The sequence below is a fragment of the Spinacia oleracea genome, chromosome 6, assembly GCF_020520425.1.
Source record: "Spinacia oleracea cultivar Varoflay chromosome 6, BTI_SOV_V1, whole genome shotgun sequence".
NCBI classification, from domain to species: domain Eukaryota; kingdom Viridiplantae; phylum Streptophyta; class Magnoliopsida; order Caryophyllales; family Amaranthaceae; genus Spinacia; species Spinacia oleracea.
This window is the reverse complement of record NC_079492.1, coordinates 126,207,379-126,229,274: the sequence shown is the minus strand read 5'-3', so window position 1 is coordinate 126,229,274 and position 21,896 is coordinate 126,207,379. Positions and strand designations below refer to the sequence as shown.

Genomic DNA, 21,896 nt, shown 5'->3' with positions numbered 1-21,896 from the left:
TGATACCGGGTTATGTTCATTACGGTTGCGATTCCATTATTGGGTTTGGGTACGATTGCATTAGCGATGATTATAAGATATTTTGCACAGTTCCACACGCGGAAAGCGGTTTGGATGGATCACAAGCCATAAATTCATGGGTTTATAGCTTGAAAAACAATTCATGGAGAATCATCAAACCTCCTCCGCCTCATGGCCCACATCACTGTGCCATTAGACCAAAGATGGTATTCTCTAATAATGGTTTACACTGGTTAGTTAAAAATGATAAAGTATTTAGTTTTGACCTCGCAACTGAAGAGTATGATCAAGTACCCCTACCTTATAGGGTTTCTCAGTTTCGTAGTAGACATGAATTGGCTGAATTGAGGGGATGTTTGCATTTCGTAGAATATAAAACAAGGTATGAATATGATCATACCCCTCTGTCGTTGACAGAAATAAAAGAGTATAAGATGCGAATATGGGCGATGAAGAACAATAGATGGGTGAAACGGATGGATTATCTGTCACTAAAACAAGTCGTAGAGAGCGAAATGAAACGACATCATACCCTTGGGAATCAACTACTTACGCTTCCATTTATGTATACCCCGCCATTGCCTTACGCTTATTCAGAGAATCAAGATGAAATACTCTTAGTTTTAGAAGGAAAACCTTTTGTTGGTTGTCATGTTAGGACTGGAAAATTAAAAAGGGTCCAACTATCTGGTTTGCCTGACGATTGGAAGGATGCAGGATATTCATATCAAGTCATTCCATGGATTGCTTCCTTTGTTTCCCCCTCAAGCTCCATTATTTAAGCCTTATTCTAGTAAACTAGTTAATTCTTTTGTTTCTTTCTTTATTTTATCCATCTACCACTCTGTTTTTTAAAGTTTAATTAATTACGGAGTGCTATATTTTATCCATGTTTGTTCACATACATTGAGATGATAGTTGTTGCTATACTCGATGAGATTGTATCATACATTGTACATTATTGACATCGAATACGTCAAGCTTGTGCAGAGAAACTTTGTGATTAATGTAAAAACTAGGATAATTTAGGCCAAGGTCATACCGTAAATAGTGTAGTTAAAGTTCAAATTATAAGATATCTAGGGAACATAGAAAGTTTAACTTTTAAACATATCCTTTGCGAGAGAAGGTCATAATTTTCAGGTAGAGCCGTATAGGTGGCAAATTTTCAGGTAGAGCCGTAGAGGTGGTAAATAAGTTCTTTTGATTCAGTTTGGTCATGTATACCTATATATTGGCCTGAGCAGGCCCGGCCCAAACAAACTTGGGGCCCTGTGCTAAATTTTTTTTTTTTTTTTTTTTTGGCAATTAACAGTATATTAATAACCAAAGCAGTGAGCAAAAAGCTCAAATGTTACAAAGAGGACCAGACCTCCAAAACACCAGCACCAACAGAGAACACAGAAGGCTACACCAGCCCTACAACTGCACTAGCTTATCTCTAAGCTCTTCTGAGCATCTACATGACACTCTAAACAGAATTTCCCTTATAATACAAGAACTAGACTTGGTTGCTTTCTTAAAAATGACAGCATTTCTAGCAAGCCAGATGCTGTAAACAGTTTCAGCAAAGCACATCACATACAGCTTTGCAATATTCCCAATTTTCCTACCCTGCTTTGCAGCAATCTCCAGCTCCCTAGAGAAACCATAACCACCTCCATTAAGACCTAAATGCCTCCAAATTGCTTGCCAAATTGCAGCAGAGAAACTGCAATCAAAAAACAGATGCTCAACTGTTTCCTTCTTTGCTTTGCATAACACACACAAATCAGCACATGGGATCCCCCAAGCTTGAATTCTATCTGCAGTGTATAGCCTATTCAATCCAGCCAGCCAAGTGATAAATATGCTTCTAGGACTGGCCCTGTTATTGCACAAGACCCTTTTCGATGAAATTTTAGGGTGATCCCCCTGCAGCTTTCTATACACTAGTCCAATGGAGTACTTCCCTTTAGCATTAACATTATTCCACCCACCAACTTGCTGAATCAACTCTCTTGCACCCAGAATATTCTTCAGTGACCAAGAACAGGAGTTAGGGATAGGGCATACTAGAGGATCCCTCCCTTTCATATAGTAACAGTCCACCCATCGAACCCACAGCTTGTCTTTTTTATGAGCAAGAGCCCACAACAGCTTCCCAATGGCTACTTTGTTCCACATGGCAATGTTCTTTATGTTCCACCCTCCAGCAGACTTAGGCAAATACATCCTCTCCCAAGCTACCAGAGCTTTTTTAGAACAACTTGTATCACCAGTCTATAAGAAAACCCTGCAATAAGCCTCAACTTCCTTCACAATTTTCTTTGGAAGTATAAAAATCTGACACCAGAATGTTTGCATCCCAAAAAGAATTGTTTTGATTAGAAGCAATCTTCCTGCATAAGAAAGAAACTTAGTAGACCACACTTTAGCTCTAGCCAGAATCTTCTCCACAAGAGGCTTGCATTGATGATAATTCAACTTCTTGGAGGAGAGGGGAACCCCCAAGTATCTAAAAGGAAGAGCTCCTTCAGGGATGTCAACATGTTCCAATATGTGAGCTTTCTCAGCAGCAGTAACACCTCCAAAATAGATATTACTCTTTCCCATGTTGGCCTCCAAACCAGACGTACACAAAAGAGAATTTCTGAAAAGCTTTCAACAACAACTGAACTAAAATTTTGTCAGCCCTTGCAAATAACAACAGATCATCAACAAACATCATGTGAGAAATGTTCAATTTCTCACATCTGGGATGAAAATTAAAATCTGGCACAGCCTTCAATTGAGTCATACACCTAGTTAAGTATTCCATTCCAATGGCAAACAAAAAAGGAAACAAAGGGTCTCCTTGTCTTAACCCTTTCTTAGAAGGAAAGGGTTTACTAGGGAATCCATTTATCAAAACTGAATATGAAACAGTAGTAATGCAAGCCATTATCCACTGGACAAAAAGAGAAGGGAAACCCAACTCATGAAGCACAGTTTCCAGAAACCCCCATTCTATTGAATCATATGCTTTTTTCAAATCTATTTTAAGCACACACCTTGGTGAGATATGAGCTCTGCCATACCCTTTAATAAGTTCAGTAGCAAGTAAAATGTTGTCAGCAATATACCTTCCAGGGATGAAACCAGATTGGCATTCACTAACCACTTCAGCCACTACCTTTTGCAACCTAGCAGTGAGCACCTTTGAGATGATTTTGTACACCAAAGTGCAGCATGCAATTGGGCGAAAATCCTTCACATGAGAAGCATTAATCACTTTAGGAACTAAGGTGATTGAGGTGCAGTTCACACCCAAGTACATCTGCTTGCTTTGAAAAAAGAACTGAACAACTCTATACACATCTGGTTTGATAATATGCCAAGCCTTTTTAAAGAACACAGCATTAAAGCCATCAAGGCCTGGAGCCTTGCTATCATCAATGCTATTTAAAGCATCATCAATTTCACCATGGGTGACTGGTCTAACCAAAGACATTGCAGCTTCAGTAGACAGTCTGGGACCTGCTCTCAAAATAGGAATATTAGCTGTAGGGATACTACTGGCAGCAGTTCCTAATAGCTTGGTATAGAAATTCTGTATTTCTCTAGTGATATCATCAGGATCAGTCAACTTAAGCCCTTGATCATTGTACAGCAAAGAAATTCTGTTGGTATTTCTTCTTTGTTTCACAGAAGCAAAGAAAAATCTAGAGTTAGAATCACCATTAGATAACCAGTTAATTCTAGATTTTTGCTTAAGAGCTGACTCCTCAACAGAGAGCCACTTGATGAGTTCCTTTGTGCACCTTTTCTCTTCAACTTGCAACAAGATATCTGATGGATCATCCACCAATTGTGCCTGAACACTATCAAGAGATACCTGAGCTTGCTGAATTCTCATATCAAAGCAAATTCCTCTTTGTGCAATTGCTTCAGCTTACTTTTAAGCCTTTTTAATTTGAACCAGATGCAGCTAAGTGGATTTCCCTGTATAGGTCGGTTCCAATCAAGAGTGACAACAGTCTGAAATTGAGAATGATTAGCCAAGAAATCAAAGAACTTGAATGGTCTACCTCCCCCCGTGTGATCATTCCCAAACTGTACCAACAGAGGAGAGTGATCTGAAATTGAAGTATTACCATAGTCCACTGCAATGTGGCCAAATTGAAGCATCCAACATCCATTCCCTAGTGCTCTGTCAATCCTACTGGCCACCCTAGCATCTCCTAACCCTTGTTGCTCCAAGAGTAAAAATGTCCAGAGCTCCTAAGTTCACTCACATCTGTATTAGCAATGAAATCTTCAAAATCCTGAGTTTCATATCTACTAACAGCAGCACCACCAATCCTATCCTGGGTATTCAAAACAGCATTAAAATCACCTATGATCAACCAGGGGGCATTACTAACACTTGCAGCAATCCCTGTTAAGGAAGCCCACAAACCTCTCCTTGTTTCAACTGTATGTAAGCCATAAACAGCTGTAAAGAAACACACAAACACTCCCTTACTATCCATGATCTCCCCATCGATGAACTGCTCATGAGTAGTATGAACCAAAACTGACCCATTCACCATGTTCCAGCCCACCCAAATTCTGCCTCTAGGGTTACAAGCAGAGTTACAATGCCAAGTTCAAGCCTTCCCTATTTTTTGCTGAACTTTGTCTTTATTTTTATCCTTTACTCTAGTCTCCATAACTGCTATCACATCTACATTATTCTTACTTAAGAACTGCTTCAAAGTTCTTGTTTTATTAGGATCATTAAGACCCCTTATATTCCAAGCACAAATAATCATCCTGGGTGGTTGATAAAACCAGATACCCCTCCTTCATTCTCCTCCTCAACTCCATTTATGTTCTCATCCTGTTGCTCCATAGATAGCAAACTAAAAGAGTTCTGCACAGGAGTACCCTTTAACACAGGTCTCTCCTCCCTATGTTTAGTTCTCCTAGCATCCACTTTCCATTCTGTTGTTTCATGAGCTTCCACATTATTACCCACAGGAGTAAGGTGATCTTCAACAACCTGTGGCTTTTGTACCTGTTTTGGTACCCATTTCTTAATCACCTTTTTAACAGGAGCAGCTGCTTTGAACACTTTCACATTACAATTATGCCCCACCATACAACACTTCTTACAATATTCTGGTTTCTACTCATACTCTGTTGCTTGTTCAAATTCTTGTCCTGAGGGATCTGCTACAGTAATACTGGAAGGCAATGGTCTAGTTACATCTACCTCAACAAGCACTCTAGCAAAGGAAATTCTAAGATGCTGAGAAGTACACTCATCTGCATACAAAGGCACCCCAACCACACTACTCAATCTACTGAGAGAGTCTTCTCCCCAACGGTTCAAAGGCAGGTTTGGGAACTTAATCCACAGGGGAATGACTTTCAACACTTTCTCATGAAAACAAAAACTAGGAGACCACTGCTTGAGAATAGTAAGCTTCCCATAGAAGAAGTGTGGCCCTGCAAACAACACAACATCCTTATCCTCTACAGATCCAAATTTCAGCACAAAATATCCTTCATCATGTAGAAAGACCTTAGGCATAGCTACATGATTCCATTCTTTTGTGATAAACCTCATTACAGAAGCAATTGTGGGTGTCTCACCAATAACAAACATCACTACAGCATTAGACCACGGGGCATTGCATCTATTAAGTTCAGACTGTTGCAAACAAGCAATTACTTTCCCATCAGTACAAACAGGGGCGACAAATGATAGTGCTTTCCCTTTTGAGGCAATAGAGCTACCCTTCACCTTATTAGCCCAAGTTTCAGTTGGTTTAGGAGTCCCATCACTCCCTCCCTCCATCTGCAATCGTCTACTAACAATACGAGCAGATGATTACTGACCCCCACCCTTTTCAGCCACAACAAGCACACCACTCGATTTTCCAGCAGAATGTAAAGATTGGTATTCACGAATTACCTCCTGAAGACGAATTGAAACTGGTCCAGCACTAGGATGCACCAATTTTGGGTCAGCAATTGATTCAGGTTCAGCCAGCAATTCCTCCACCATTGCGTAAGTTAGATCTTGCGTGTTCTCTAAGTTTTCCAGCGAATCATCAGTCTGACTGGCGATTACCGGCGAAGAGGTTCCCGTAGTTCCCGTCGTTCCCGGCGAAACAGCTCGTGTAGTCTTCTTCCTCCTTCCCATCGGTGGACGTGGTGCAGGATAAGCACAGTACCTTATCGTGCGCTACACCCCATGAGAGAGAAAGTTTTTGATTTTCATATGCTTAGTTAATATTCCGTTATTGTATTCGTTGTTCCCTGTGCTAAATTTTCCCATGCTAAAAAATAGGCCCTTATATAATTTATGATTTTTTTCTACTTCATAAGTAAATTATAGGCACAATTTTTTTTTCCAATAAAAACTGAAAACATGAAGAAAAAGAGAAAATTAACTGTCAAAAATGAAAAAAACGGAAAGTTTTCTGACAAATAGTGACATTCATGGGAATGAAACATTGAAATATGGGCCCCTCTTTAGTTACAACTTACACGTGATGTTGCTAAGTGCCTAAGTCTACTCTTCAACATTTGAGTAATTTTGGGTCCTTTCACTCGATTTTGACCCATTTATACTTGGGGGCCCTGTGTCGTGTCCCACTTTGGACAGGTATAGGGCCGGGCTTGGGCCTGAGTGATGAGTCCATCAAATCAAGTAGTGGTAAATCAGGTACATTGTTAATTTATCAATAGTAGTCCATATATCTGTTTCGAGTTATGTTTGTCAACTAAAATTGGACGACTCCTATATATAAGGATATAATGTTAATGACTTGTTTAGCAATTGGTTAATCTTTCAATATATAAGGATATGTCTGGTTGTGGCATAACTTATGAGTTTTGTGAAATTAAGCAGCTTTAGTTTTGAGGTATTTTCTAAAGCTAATAAAGAAAGTTATTCTTTAATTACTTGAATTGGTATCAGAGCCGCAAAAGAGACATAGAAACGTTGCTTTTACTAGAGAGATCATAAGTTTTGATAATGGGGGATACTGATGTGACACCGTCGGAGAAGAGAAAAGAAGGAGGAGGACCCTCTTCAATCAAGTGCCCCATGCTGAATACAACCAATTATACGGTATGGGCCATAAGAATGAAGATCTTACTCAAGGTACACTTAATGGGACTGATAATGAGCTCAGGTTGCTAGCTTACATTTTAAGTAATGCAACTGTTTTGGAAGAGCTTCACATTGATCTTCGTACCAAGTGTGTAACTAAAGAGGCTAAACTATGGAATGAATGTAAATTCTTCACCGACTTGTACAATATTCCAAGGAGATGTTCAACTTGTGAGATTATGTTCGAAGCTGAGTATATAAGACCATAAAGAATTCAAGATATGACTGCAAAAATGGATACTTTGCGTGTCAAATGAATTACTTTTAAGTTTTGATTGACATTCTGTTATTATTGGCAACTTTTGTTTTCTTCTTCAAGCATGTTGGTGGCAGGTATTAACATCTTAATTACCGTTTGATGTATGCAAATTGTTTGGTTTATGCTTAAAATTACTGTTGATTTGTATGGGTGACTAGATAATTGCTTGTTTAATTTGTTTGTCTTGCATGTTTAAGTGCGTACTCAGGCAAATGCGTACTCAGCCAAACTTGGGGAGCAAACTCTTCAGGCCAGGTTTCTAGAGCAGCTAGCATTGATCGATATGGGAGTTTTCAGTACTTGCATTTTGTAGTCTTAATTAGATATCCGAACAATGTTTTTTTCGGGACGTTTTTTGGATTATTTCCATGCTTTAATGATTTGGTTTCTGAGGATTCCCAAGTTGTAGTTTTGAAGGTTAACTTTTAAGGTGATCTGGGTATTTTATTTTCTCTGCAACTTTTTTTCCAAAGCTAAACAGCTTGGTAAGGTTTTAGTAATTTAATAAAGGTATTGAAGGCAAACAAAACCAGAAAAATACTTGTCTAGTAATTTGATCCATGCCTGTTTTCTGCCCTTTTTTATGTGGTTACTTTCCTAGCATACTTGTCCGTTGTCCGTGATCATTTAATCAATACTAAAGCTATATATAAATCTAGCATTCAAAACTATGCTCAATCTTCAAGTGGGGTCAGTATATTTGTTTGGGCGGAAAAATATATACCCTATGTGACAACCATCAAGACAGTAATAAAAGCTATGGACATTGATCAAGGGAAACGGCTAAAGTAAAGAAACGGTTACAAACATTGACAGCAATGCTAAAATCAAGGGACGGTTACAAGCATTGAATGATATAGGAGTTACACCTATTTACTCCTTTATTAAATTCTCGATTTATGTTACAAAATAATGATTCATGTATAAATAGGAAATGATAAGCTAATTGTATGCATTCCATTCACACTTGACAATAATATACCCCTAGTTTTCCACCTACGTTCTCACCATCTTTATATTATCTTGGTCATTCGGATTGTTAGCACCCCTCCCTCCGACAAATTCAACCCTAGGTAGAATTTGTCCAAAACAATATTCAAATAACAATCCAGAGAGTACAAACCTTAGTGAAGCCTAAAAGTTCCAAGAATGCCAAAAACAATAGCAAATCATACTGGTAAAGTAAGGAATAGCAGCAGCAGCAATGAAACAAGGATAATGGTATCGTAGCTGATATTTTATCCTTGATCTGTTTGTTTGGATAAAATCAGTTTATTTGACAGAAACCGTATGCTACTCCAAATTGAAATCAGGAATTCTAGTTCTTTTATTTCTGAAACAAAACAGTAATTTGTAATTACAAAAGTCAAAATCCAGACACAAGCTACTGAAATCTAATTAACCTATTAATCAATGAAGGTAATAATATCAAATTAAGCCCTGCCTAACAAGATCCGTGTAAGTCTTCTTGGTATAGATATTACCATCACCATCTTCACATTCCTCATCTATTTCAGGACACCATTGAGTCAACCCCTCTCTCAATCGAATCGACTCCCACAACTCTTTCGCTTCATCGATCAAAGTAATCTCGTAAAACAGCTTAGAGTTCGGTATTCCTAAACAACTCATGCCATACTCATGTCGTTTTTCCCAGAAGTGGTTTTCAAAAGACCTTCTACCCTTATAAGTAGAGTCCCCACAAATCTGACACTTGAATTCTTGATCGAGACCATGAAGCTTGTACAACCAGTACGGCATAGACAGCTTATTATTAACATTAACAACCTTGTTGTTATCATCATCTTCTTCTTCTCTATTGATTTCTAGTTCAAGTACATGATCAGCTTCGCGGTCATCAGCTAACTCTTTAGCAGTCATCGCTGACCTATTCTTAACATGTTGTCGAGTTCGATCAAGAGTTTCTTTCAAAATCTTACATAACTTGTTCACTTTGACTTCTAAGAGCGCGGTTGCTTTATCTTCTGTTCTCTTCTTCAAGTGCTTTCTTTCCAGTTTGTTTACAGGGGTGTTCTTTGCTAAGAGAACCCTCGCTGCCTTTTGGAGAACGGTACCACCAGACTTAAGCCCTAAAACCTCCAAGCATTCTCTAAGCTTCACTGGTCCTAACTCAATCAAACTCTCCACTGTGTTACACTCATCAAAATTCACGATCACATCATAAATCGTCATCGTTCTTGCCCGTTTCTTCCATTGATTCTCAAATTCAGCCTCTAAATTCTTAAACACTCTGTCCAAGAACATCAAAGGCTCTGTTCGATCCAAGAACCCTACCAAATACTCAAACACCCCTTCGATGTAATCCCTGTATTGTTTCGTGCCCTTAAACTTTAAAGGATCGACCCTTCATTCTCATCATCAAATTCAGGGAATTTATCAATATAATCCGTGTAATCGAGAGGGTACCCGAACTTGGAATTGATAAACACGTTGTAAAACTCATGTAAATCTGCGTGGCAAATGACTCTAGGATGCTCCTAGAGTCATTTGCCACGCAAATTTGTAAATCTGCGACGCACTTGATTGAATCATTTGCCTCGCAGCTTTGTTAATCTGCGATGCAAATGACTCTGGGGGCATCCTAGAGTCATTTGCCTCGCAGTTTAACAAAGCTGCGACGCAAATGAGTAAATTTTATGCTAAAATTTGTTATTTGCATCACATATTTAGAATGGCGTGGCAAATGCGGGGATGCAAATAAGCCTTTTTCCACTAGTGTCTAGAGTCGACATCTAGACCAGTTATAATCTGGACATATCGATTCTGATCTGGACATGATCTGTACAAATCGGTTTTGATCTGAACATATTGGTTATGTAAGAATTGGTTCTGATGTAGACAAGATCTTTGCAGATTTGAACATGATCTGGACATGATCTGTACAGATCAGTTATGATATGGATATTATCTGATTCTATCAGTTCTGGTCTAGATATATACTCCGTAATAGTTTTGATCTATAAAAATCAGTTTTGATATGGAGATGACCTGATCATATCGTTTCTGATCTGGACTTAATGGTTTTAATTTGGACATGATGAATTTGAATGTTTTGTTAATGTTTTTTATGCCTTAAGTAATAGCTTTTAATTGCACCGACAACAAAAAAAAATTTTATTAAAGCAATAATAGTAATAAATATTAAATATAATGACAATGATATAAATAATAATAATAATAATCATCATCATAATAATCTGATCTGATCTGGTCTGATCTGATCTGATCTGAACTTATTTTTTCTGATCTGATCTGATCTGATCTGGTCTGGTTTGATCTGATCTGATTAAATCTGAAATAAGTAATAAGGTCCTGAAATAAGGTGAACTAAACAGGGCCTAAGTTACCTCATTTCCTCTCATATGTTGATCGAGTTTAGTTCTACGAAATTCTTTTTTCTTTTTTTTTCTTTTTTTTTTTTCTTTTTTTGGCTTTTACGTCTTGTTTTCTAAATGCCAACTACAATTACATAATTCTCTTACTCTCTACTAGTTACACGCTCAAATACAGTTTAATTTTGTTCCTTCTTCCAATTTTCCGTCAATTGTTACACTCGTATAGGGACGGTGTAAAATGCATAATCAATAAAAGATATTACCTCCATTTCAAAATTATTCTTACAGTAACTATTTGCACAAATATTAAGAAAAGATAGTAAATGTATGTAAAAAGGTGGGTGAATATAATAAAATATTAAAGTAAGATAGATGTGTAAAAAGGTGAGAAAGTGAGTGGAAAGTTATAAATATTATGGGGGTAAAAGGGGTAAAATAGTAATTTTTCATATCCAAAATAAAATAAAGCACAATGTAAAGAACATTAGGAAATAGACTAAAACCGTTCAAAAAAATAAAAAGACTAAAACGAAAAGTATAAAATCATTTTGAAACAAAAGTAGTACTCCCTCCGTATTTTTTTAAGAGATACACTTGGTCGGGCACGGGTATTAAAAAGAATAATTGAATGAAATAAAATAATAAAGCAAGTCGGGTTGGATAGATATTTTAATAATTAAATATGTGGGGACCATGTCATTTTGGTGGGTGGAGGGTGGGGTGGGTTTATGAAAATATTTGTTTAATAGGATGGTGGGTGATAGGGTATATTAGATGTATTATTTAATTAGATGGTGGGGTTGATAAGTTACTAAAAATGGCAAGTGTATCTCTTAAATAAATACGGCCGGAAAAGGCAAGTGTATCGCTTAAAAAAATACGGAGGGAGTACATAAGTATTTAAATTATTATATTCGACATTTTTTTATCGATGGCCTGATAAAAAACCAAGTACACAAAAACTTAAGCGGAACACATAAAAGTCTAATTACAAAAACAAAAGAGTACGTAGTAGTACTCGTTCCATTTTTCAAAGTTCTACTCACTTGCATTTTGTGCTTTTTCAACAAACGATGTTGACCTTTCATATATCTAAATATAAATTAGTAAAAATCATAAAAGTTGATATTTTATATATTAGGCAAACTTGGAAATCTATTTTATCCGACTCTTTAAGCCGCTTAGATTTTAATTTGCTATTCAGGCGAACATGGAAATCTATTATATATGTAGTATATATATATTTGTAAAATAAACTCGCTCTATTTGTCCGAATCGACATCCTAAACGATGAATCGGACCCTAAATCGATCTATTTGTCCGAATTGACACCCTAAATAACAGTAATAATTATTAATGGGTTCAAATTATAAAGATTTGAAAATAAAGTTAGGACGGATAAAAAAATTGCTACGATTAAATTGAGACGGATGAAGTAAGGGAGAGGGTAGAGCTTTCAAAAACTGACCCGGCCTGAAAACCCGACCTGAACCGACCGAACCCGTAACCGACCATGACCCGAAATTACGGTAAAATAGGTAACCCGAAACCCGACCTGTACCCGACCCGAAAAAACCGATAACCGATTTTAACCCGATTTTGTAACACCCGAACCCGAACCCGACACCCGACCCGAAAATGACCGACAACCGAACTGACCCGACCGAACAATGACCCGAACCCGATTCGATACCCGACCCGATGTCAACCCAAAACCGATTGTAACTCGATGAAACCTGCTATTGACCCGACTTGTGACAACCCGCTACCCGATTTACCCGAGTTATCAATGACACGACCAAATATTAACTACATTGATAAATCTATTTTAATTATTTATTGCTAGATATTGAAAAATTTAACTCTAAAATAAGTTAAACAAAATTTTTTAGAATATAAAATAATTAAAATGTATAGGTTAATTATCACACCCGAGTTTGACCCGTCCTTGAGAGTGACCCGATCTGAATTCTATTTGATCTGATTATTATCCGATCCAAACTAAGACACGAACCCGAAAATAACTGTGTTGCAAACCGACTTAAACCCGACTCGATAAGACCCGAACCCGAAATTATCTGCTACAAACCGACTTAAACCCGACCCGATAAGACCTGAACCCGAAATCAAACCTGACCGAAATGTAACCCGACCCGAACCCGACCTGAACCCGGGATAGGAAAAAACCAGATATGACCCGACCTGAAATCGACCCGACCGAACCCAAACTCAACCCGAATGAAATATTGACCCGACACGATCCGACCTGATCATGACCCGAGACCCGAGATGACCCGACCCAAACCTGACCCGATGACCTATTTTGACAGCTATAGGAGAGGGAGGTGAGGCTACCGAGAAAGGAGGCACTATTATCAGGTGGACACAATTGGGACATAAACTATAATGAATACGGCAGTAGGACTTTATTCAATGGGCGAGTGGGCAATGGAGATGGGGTGACCATGTAATCTAATGGTGACTACTGACTACTGACTACTGAGTACGCAAAAATCATACGGAACTATGTAGTGATCTTATCTGCTTATCTGACAAGGACTCTACATTTTATCAGTATCTCACATCATTAAAATAAAACTACACAAAATAAAAATTATTACTCTGTATTTATTAGCTTAAATAAAGTAGCTAGTCTCACACCATCTACCCGTATTATTATTAAAATTAATGGAATTACATGACTCCGTTGTTATTGATTTAAATTTTAAATATTCATCTCATATGTTTTTTATTACTTTATCCATTGTAATTTGTAATATTATTGCCCACTTGTCTTTTAAAATAGTTTCGCAAATATTACATATTTATTTAGAACCTTAATGTTCCAAAAAGCACACATATTTAACCCACCCCACCCCACCATATCCATAGGAAGTAAAATTTGCTTTCATACTTCAAATACCCAACATATCCTTGCACGCTACCTCTTGTTGATTTATTTTATGTTTTAATCATATGGATAAGTTTGTATTTTGACATTTCTCTCTATTTCTTTTTTCCTCCACCAAAAGTCTAGTTATGGTGCAATAAATTTGGAATAGAGAAAGTATATACTTCCTCCGTTCCGGAAATATCGCACCATTTATTTTTTACACTATTCATACTACGACTTTGGCCATTTTTTGTGATTCGTACGTAAGCAAATTTTAGTCATGCGGGATCATGTTAGATTCGTATCGATATATACTTTTTAAATATAATTTTTTTGTAATTTTTAATTGCACACGATTTGATATATTAAGAATCAAAGTAATTGTTAGAGGAGTAAAAGTCAATCATGGTTCGACATTTCTGAAACGGAGAAAATATATATTTTACTTAATTTTTATATTATGTAAATATTAATTTCAAATTCTATGGAACGGGCATCATCCGGACCAATAACTAATTTAGGGATCAAAACTTAATCCGTGCAATTCAGCAAAGTTACAGGGAAATGCTACTGAAAATGCCCCAATTTCTAGCTAGCTGGCTTTGCAGTTAGTCAGTTACACCTATTTGTTTCTATTTTCAAAGAAAATCTTCATAAATCCTTGTATCATTAATATTTCTTACCTACACGGCTACACATAACACTCAACCATTGCATCATGGACGATGATAAAGGTCGCAAGTTGCGACAACATTTAGTTGTCGCAATCTTACGTGTCGCAGTTTAATTGGTACATATAAGCGCCACGTAGGCTACGCGTCATCATAATATTTTTACTATTAATTCAATATTTCTACTACGAAAATATGTAAATAAGGTAGCCGATATAAAAAAGGAAAAAAGTTAGAATATTAAGATTTTCCTACCCTTTTTTATAACATGTATAATAAAAAATATAAGTTAAATATTTTAATTTCCAATTTAAATCATGACACATAAGCATGCCACGTCATCATTGTGACACGGCTTAAAGGTCGCATGTTGCGACCTTTATCATTTTCGTTGCATCATTATCTCACACCATTCAAATACAACTACATTAAATAAAAACAATACCAAGTGTGCGTTTTCTTCCCCTTAAATCTTGTGAACATAATGAAGCTGATAGAAATTTATGAGATAATTACTTATTGGAACTGACAAAATCTTATTGCGCCTAATTAGACGTGTAAAAAAGACTTGATTGGAACTTATTGAAACTAATAAAGTACTTCCTCCGTTCATAAATACTCGCAACGTTTGTCACTTTCACCCAAGCCAGTGCACAATTTAGATTGTCAATATCTTAAATTCTCTCCAAGCAAAAATTATAAAAAAAAATTGATAGGTTGAAAATAAGTATTGAGACGAATCTAACAAGATCACACATGACTATGTTTCATTTGACGTATAAATCACCAACAATAGTCAAAAATGGAATATGTGAATAGTGTAAAAATATCAAATATTACGAATATTTATGAAGAGAGGAAGTATGAACTAAACTTGATATTTTCTAAGGTGAAAAGAACACCGTCTCTCAAAATCATTAAAAGTAAAGATGACTTTGGCCCGTGCCAAACTCACTTAGCTTGAGCCTGGGTAGACCGGCCCATGAGCAACGCACTAGGCAAGGTCAATTGCAAAAGAAAGGTGGCCCATAACTAGAGCTGGCAAAAGCTTACCCAACCCACTAACCCGACCCGAACCCAACCCGTTATTAAAGGGTTGGGTCAAGATTTTTCAACCCGTTTAGTTAAATAGGTCGACCCAACCCAACCCGTTTATTAAATGGGTTGGGTCAGGTTGAAAATTTCAACCCGAAGACAACCCGCCTAACCCGTTTAATTATTGGGTCATAGGTTAACCCGCCAACCCGGCCAATCCGCCAACCCGTTTAAAAGTTTAAAGAAAAATTACTGGATATCCTAAATCATTTTGGGCTTTATGGTTTGGGCTTCTCTTCTTCTCTACTCATATATAAAGAAAAACCCTAAAAATCTCTCACAAATTCACTCTCACTGTCTCCCCTCTCTCAGTCTCTCCTCTCTAACTCTCGCACTCACTCATTCTCTCACTATGACTTAAACCCACCGCGCCGCCGCTTGTTGGTTTCCACTCACCCACCACGCCCCTCGTCGGTCTCCGGCTCTCCGCTCACCGCGCCGCTCTCTCACTCACTCAGTCACTCTAATTCAAGTGAGTAATTTTCGTAATTTTTTGTATGTTGAACCATTCGTAATTTTGAGTAATAAGCATGGGTCTTGCTGTTTTCTTGTAAAATGTAGGATTACCATGCTAAATATCAAATATGGCTTTGTTTTAGTAACATTAAGAAGTTTGTGCTTTTTGTAAGTTGGATTTGTACTAGATTTGGTCTTTGTAGGAAACTTCAATATGAAATTAGTAGTTCATGGTAGTTTACCGGTTAATTTTTATATATGTGAGCTAGTGGAATGTTGATTTTATTATGTTACTGATTTATTGCCAATTTAAATTGAAGTGCAGTACATTGTTGAAGGTGGAAGATCAAGTTGATGTGCTTTGTGACTGTGGATACTCAACCCTCACCCTGCTTCACCAGGAACTCCAACAAGTTTGATGCTTAGATAGGGCTAGCGTATTATAAACTAGCATTGAACAATTACATATATGAGTTTGTATTTGAATTTTAGTTTTATGTCAAGAATTTCGGATTTGGTAATGTAGTAAGCCTTAATTTCGGATTTGGTGACTTATTAAGACTTAATGACTTGTAACAATGCATTCATTAATTGCAAATATTGCCAATTCGATTCACATTTTTTATTTAACAGATTACAGTGCATGTTGTTTACAAAGAAAAATAAATAAATGGGTCAGCGGGTTGAAATCAGGTTGACCCGTTTAATTTCAGGTTGGGTTGGGTTGAAATTTTCAACCCGTTTAACTAAACAGGTTGGGTTCAGGTCGGGGAATTTTCAACCCGTTTATAAATAGGTCGACCTGATTTCGACCCAACCCGACCCATTGCCAGCTCTACCCATAACACCATGCATGCCTGTGGTCCGCACCGTGCTGTATGTCAGTTGTGCATAAAAGTTTAGGACTTGGTCACCTAGATTGTGTCTGGCCCCAGTTAGATTCCTTTAGAAGATTTTTCACCCCCCGTGATATGGTACAGCGTGATTTCTAAAGCAAGTAGGGGAGAGTCATTCTGGTTTTATTCTACTCCTACATAATACAAACAAACTTTAAGGTTAATATAAATAAATAAATAAAGTAGCTGCAGAATACCGGTAACGTAACTTACCAACTCACAGCTTTCGGATAAACAATAATGTTGTCGAATGATGGAGGTTTCATCAGTAGGCTCATCATATGGCTGCTAGTAGTAGTAGTAGCAGGAACTGCACATGCAGCTCGTATTCATCTTCCAAAGAACACATCAGTTGTAAATGGAAGGCCAAGTCTCTTAAGCAATGGCCTTGGTCTTACTCCACCCATGGGGTACGTTTACTGTCTTGTCCTGCTTCAAATTTCAACTGCAAAATAACTTGGAACTCAATCAAGGAAAAATGAAATGTCTGTCTATATTCAATTCAATTGTATATACTGCATCAAAATTTAATCTACAACAAGAAAATTAATTAGTCAAACATGAAATTAAGACAGTATGATAATGTTGTTTCCCCCCTCTTCTGAATAGGTGGAACAGCTGGAACCACTTTGGGTGTAAGATTGATGAGCGTTTGATTAGAGCAACAGGTAACTGCTTTTATAATCAGAAATAACTTAAAGTTGTATGTTTCAAGTTTCAACAATAAGATGGTGAACATCGATCTTTCTGCACTTTTCCTGCAGCTGATGCAATGGTGTCCAGCGGCCTAGCAGGCTTAGGGTATAAGTACATAAACATTGGTAAGCTTTTATCAGACTGGAGACTGGAGATTATGTTAAGCTTAATGTTTGTTTAGAGTTTAGACTACAAAGTTTTTACTGGAGTCATCATCTGTACTGAAACAGATGATTGCTGGGGAGAACTCAACAGAGATTCTCAGGTGCCTTCACATGTTTTACGTCTCCTACTATTCCAACTTATAAAAACATATTTTTCTTCAACTTTCCTTCTGATCCAAATTCCTAAATTTTGCCAATACTTGTTGCAAAATGTTCAGGGGCACTTGGTTCCCAAAGCTTCAACCTTTCCATCAGGAATTAAAGCACTCGCAAACTATGTTCATAGAAAGGGCCTGAAGCTTGGAATCTACTCAGATGCAGGGTAATCACTCTATCAATCTATCTCCCAGGCATTTGTTTGTTCATCTCAGAAAAAAGTAGTGATATCAAATCAATCGTTTCAAATCTGTATATGGTCAAACCAAACTCTTATTCCATGATTTCTATTTCAGAATACAGACTTGTAGCAAGACCATGCCAGGATCGCTTGGCCATGAAGAGCAGGATGCGAAAACATTTGCCTCCTGGGTGAGTAATTGATTTATTTCCTTTCTTGATATGATCCAAGGTCAACCAATACACAATTGGATTAGGGTAGGGTAGATACAGATTTCTCATCAGTTGATCTCTTTCTTTCCTGAAAACTGAAACAGGGTGTTGATTACTTGAAATATGACAACTGTGAAAACACAGGGATTGGCCCAAAGGAAAGGTTTGTACCTACTACTATAAACATTGATCCCGAGCATATGAAAGTCGCAAAAGTATTTGTTTCAAGCATTTACACTAATCTATTGTGTATAGGTTCCCTAAGATGAGTAAGGCCCTACTAAACAGTGGAAGACGTATATTTTTCTCCCTATGTGAATGGTAAGTAACTCATTCCATTCAACTTGAAGGTAATGTAATTTTATATCTGTAATACTGTGAGGAAAGTTCTATAGTAGAAACTAGTACTTACAGATTCTCTCACAAAACTTTCTGATTAGCAGGGGACAAGAAGATCCAGCAACTTGGGCCCCGAGTATTGGAAACAGTTGGAGAACAACTGGTGATATTGAAGATAACTGGAATAGGTAACACAGAAAAAATTCCAACAGATGTTCTTTATATTTTCCTTTGAAGTTCAAATACAATAGTCAATTAGTCATTCATCTGATCTGGACATCTAGTTTCAGCAGATAAAAATAAAGCAGAAGTTATACAATGCTTTATTGGGCTATTAAATCTTGAAACTCTTGTTCTGTTCCAGAATGACAAATAATGCAGACCAAAATGACAACTGGGCATCACATGCTCGTCCTGGTGCATGGAATGGTAAAAGGAAACAGATATTTTTATTTTTCAAGTTGCAATGCTGTTCTGGATAGCCGGAAAGGTATAAATGTGAAAGGGAATAAATTGTGTGCAGATCCAGACATGCTTGAAGTTGGTAATGGAGGGATGACCAAAGAGGAGTATCGTTCTCACTTCAGCATATGGGCATTAGTAAAAGTACCATTCCAACTTCATATTTTTTCTGACTTCTGTAATGGAACTCAATCAGTATATGTTTCTGGATGATTACTTCCTAGGCCTGTAATGTAGACTCTTGGTTTCTGCAGGCTCCTTTGCTGATTGGATGTGATGTGCAATCAATAGATCGGGCAACTTTTGAACTGCTAAGCAACAAGGAGGTTATTGCTGTCAATCAAGGTAAAGGACTGATGAAGGAGGTAGTCATTTATTTTATGCACATGGAACTAATTGACATTTTAATGACCAGATAAGCTAGGCATTCAAGGGAGAAAGGTTAAGAAATATGGTGATCTTGAGGTGATGTATACTTCATATACTACTAGTTTAGTTTTCCCAAATGATCATGTTTGGCATGAAGCCAAAAATTAAGATCTTATGAAATTTTTAGGTTTGGGCTGGACCATTAGCTCATAAGAGGGTAGCTGTTATTCTATGGAATAGAGGATCTTCACCATCAAATATAACTGCATATTGGTCTGACATAGGCCTTCAGCCAACAACTATAGTGGATGCTCGGGATTTATGGAGGGTGAGTTGTTTACTTACCTTGTTGTTGTTAAGCTGATATATTGTTGAACAGGACTTTTCCTCTTCTTTTACTTGATGCTCAAACTCCATGATTAATCCTCATTCAAAATGCCGCTTGAAAAATGCAGCATTCAACTCAGTCTGGTGTCAAATATCAACTTTCTGCTCAAGTTGAATCTCATGCAGTTAATATGTACATCTTAACACCTCATGCGTGAAATTTCTTCCACCTGCGGACCAAGCCAAATAGCTCAAGCAGAAGTCTTATTGCATGATCAACAGGGAGAGGAAAAGATTATTCAAGAAGGAAAACAAAAATTACGTGCAAAACATGTCTGACAGTCCATCATGTTGTATACTACCCAATATAGAAGTGATGTATTTGGACATTAGTTTCAGAAAACACAAGTGATATTTGACTAGATTCCTGCTGATTATTGAAAATCAAGAATCATAACCGTACTACTCCCGAACTCTGCTAAACTCATTATATGCTCACTAAATTAGAAAAGAACATGATGCGCATGGGAACATCAATAAATATAGATGTTTGACAGTGGTAATAAAATCCTCTTTGTTACACTCAAACATAATTCATTGATCAATTGGGAATCTAAGGCATGCAGGCTATGAAGCTTTAAAAGAAGATGAAAAGAATTCCGATAGCTTTTGGCTTTTGCTCCACAAGGCATCATAGAATGCTGGTTGCCAAGCATTAGATCGGGTGGGATTAGATAATTAGATCAACTAATTAACATTCCATCTTCAGTTGCCATAAAGTAGAAACAGTAAACTTGTTGAATGATTTTAGTTAGCATATAATATAACAGCATACGCAGGAAACCAACAGAAAAGCAAGCATGAACAAGCAGAATGTAGCATAACTTTATTTTACTTGTAAATGCATTGAAACTTGAAATGTGCAGCAATCTCATCAATGTTCAATACTCCAATTATTCGGATACATGAAAAGAGTAACACAATTACAATTTTGTAAAGATATAACAACAGTGGGCTATGGCTTTACATTGCAAGAAATATTACAAGACTGTAAGTGGCACCAAAGAAAAGGCGTACCTTTCTCTTTCTCTACACCCCCTTATGAGATGAAATTGATTGTGCTGAATAGAGATGACTGAATCAAATACTGTCACAGGTTTTATCAGTACCTAGGATGATTAAACAATAAGCACAGTTAACAAAACAGGTTTTAGCAAACACATCATTATAATAACAAGCATTTAGTACAAGTCTCACAAGTCAGAAGTCAATTGATGATCCTATGATGATAAATTATAGGAATAAAAATGAAGCATACGAATGCTTCATCTTTGAATTCTCATTCAATTGCAAAAATCCGATACAGAATAATATAATCATTTCCAAAAATTGGAAACTTTATTGCAGATTGGCAGTAAAACAGGTTAGCACCTTTACCTAAATTCACTCCGTGACTCCGGAAGAGAGGGAGCGCGGAAAATGACTCCATAGAATGACTGGCTGACTTTGTCGTGGCATTTAACTTTTTCAGACTTTCGCAAGGAACCCATATTTTGGGGAATTTCAACCCAAGTTCAGGGCAATAACAATAACAATAAGAGGTTTGTCATGAGGAATTTTAGACTTGATAAAAATGTGGCCGGGCCGCGACCTTAAAAATCTGTCATTATGTCGGGTTGGTTAAGCTTTAGGTTAATTTTATTTACCCATAACTCACTATTTCAGGCTAAAAATAGCGGTTTTTCGGACCGGGCCAAATTTATAACTAAAGTGTAGTTTTAGTGGTTTACATTGCCCAAACACGGGCAATTTTTTTTAAAAAAAGGCTGGGTCGGGCCTGAAAACTGGGCCTAACTATTCTGCCCAAAACCCCCTGATTTTTGGGTCGGGCTCATGTTGATTAGCTCTAAGGTTTTTGTATTGAATTGTGGAAACCTCACTATTGTTTGGAAAAGTTACAAATCACTTTGTTTTTTTCATGTATGCAAAAAAACATATATACTTCATCCGTTCTAAAAATATTGCACCATTTGTTTTTTACACTATTCACACTATGACTTTGGCCATTTTATGATTTGTACGTAAGGAAACTTCAGTCATGTGGGGTCATGTTAGATTCGCATAGATATATATTTTCTAAATATTAATTTTTTATAATTTTTACTTACACACGATTTAAGATATTAAGAGTCAGAGTAATGGTTAGAGGAGTAA

At 37.1% G+C, this 21,896-nt stretch overlaps 4 protein-coding genes and 1 long non-coding RNA gene across 6 annotated transcripts; 1 reads left to right on the top strand and 4 right to left on the bottom strand.

Annotated features, from left to right (window-relative positions):
• Positions 1–3,894: 3,894 nt before the first annotated feature.
• Positions 3,895–4,574, bottom strand: LOC130463589 (uncharacterized). The gene is made up of 2 exons (XM_056832759.1): positions 4,278–4,574; positions 3,895–4,236 (listed from the first exon to the last, which is right to left on the bottom strand). Exons 1-2 carry the CDS (start codon positions 4,572–4,574, stop codon positions 3,895–3,897), a joined length of 639 nt encoding a protein of 212 aa, XP_056688737.1.
• A 578-nt stretch (positions 4,575–5,152) lies between these two features.
• LOC110801581 (uncharacterized) lies at positions 5,153–5,827 on the bottom strand. Its single transcript, XM_022006939.1, has one exon. It carries the CDS (start codon positions 5,825–5,827, stop codon positions 5,153–5,155), a length of 675 nt encoding a protein of 224 aa, XP_021862631.1.
• Positions 5,828–8,837: 3,010 nt separating this feature from the next.
• On the bottom strand, positions 8,838–9,602 carry LOC110801580 (splicing factor SF3a60 homolog). The gene has a single exon (XM_022006937.1). The coding sequence runs from the start codon at positions 9,600–9,602 to the stop codon at positions 8,838–8,840; it is 765 nt and encodes a 254-aa protein (XP_021862629.1).
• Positions 9,603–14,820: 5,218 nt separating this feature from the next.
• On the bottom strand, positions 14,821–19,838 carry LOC130462568 (uncharacterized). 2 transcript variants are annotated; one of them, XR_008923091.1, is made up of 3 exons: positions 19,701–19,838; positions 16,990–17,221; positions 14,821–16,910 (listed from the first exon to the last, which is right to left on the bottom strand). It is a non-coding gene; the product is annotated as an uncharacterized lncRNA (long non-coding RNA). The 2 variants fall into 2 exon arrangements; XR_008923092.1 differs by having other exon boundaries at positions 16,500–16,823.
• On the top strand, positions 17,017–20,155 carry LOC110801557 (alpha-galactosidase). The gene is made up of 15 exons (XM_022006913.2): positions 17,017–17,186; positions 17,386–17,444; positions 17,541–17,597; positions 17,703–17,737; positions 17,855–17,958; positions 18,089–18,164; positions 18,290–18,348; positions 18,441–18,506; positions 18,629–18,712; positions 18,889–18,953; positions 19,048–19,130; positions 19,241–19,331; positions 19,402–19,451; positions 19,543–19,683; positions 19,811–20,155. Exons 1-15 carry the CDS (start codon positions 17,017–17,019, stop codon positions 19,898–19,900), a joined length of 1,230 nt encoding a protein of 409 aa, XP_021862605.1. The 3' UTR covers positions 19,901–20,155.
• Positions 20,156–21,896: the final 1,741 nt, after the last annotated feature.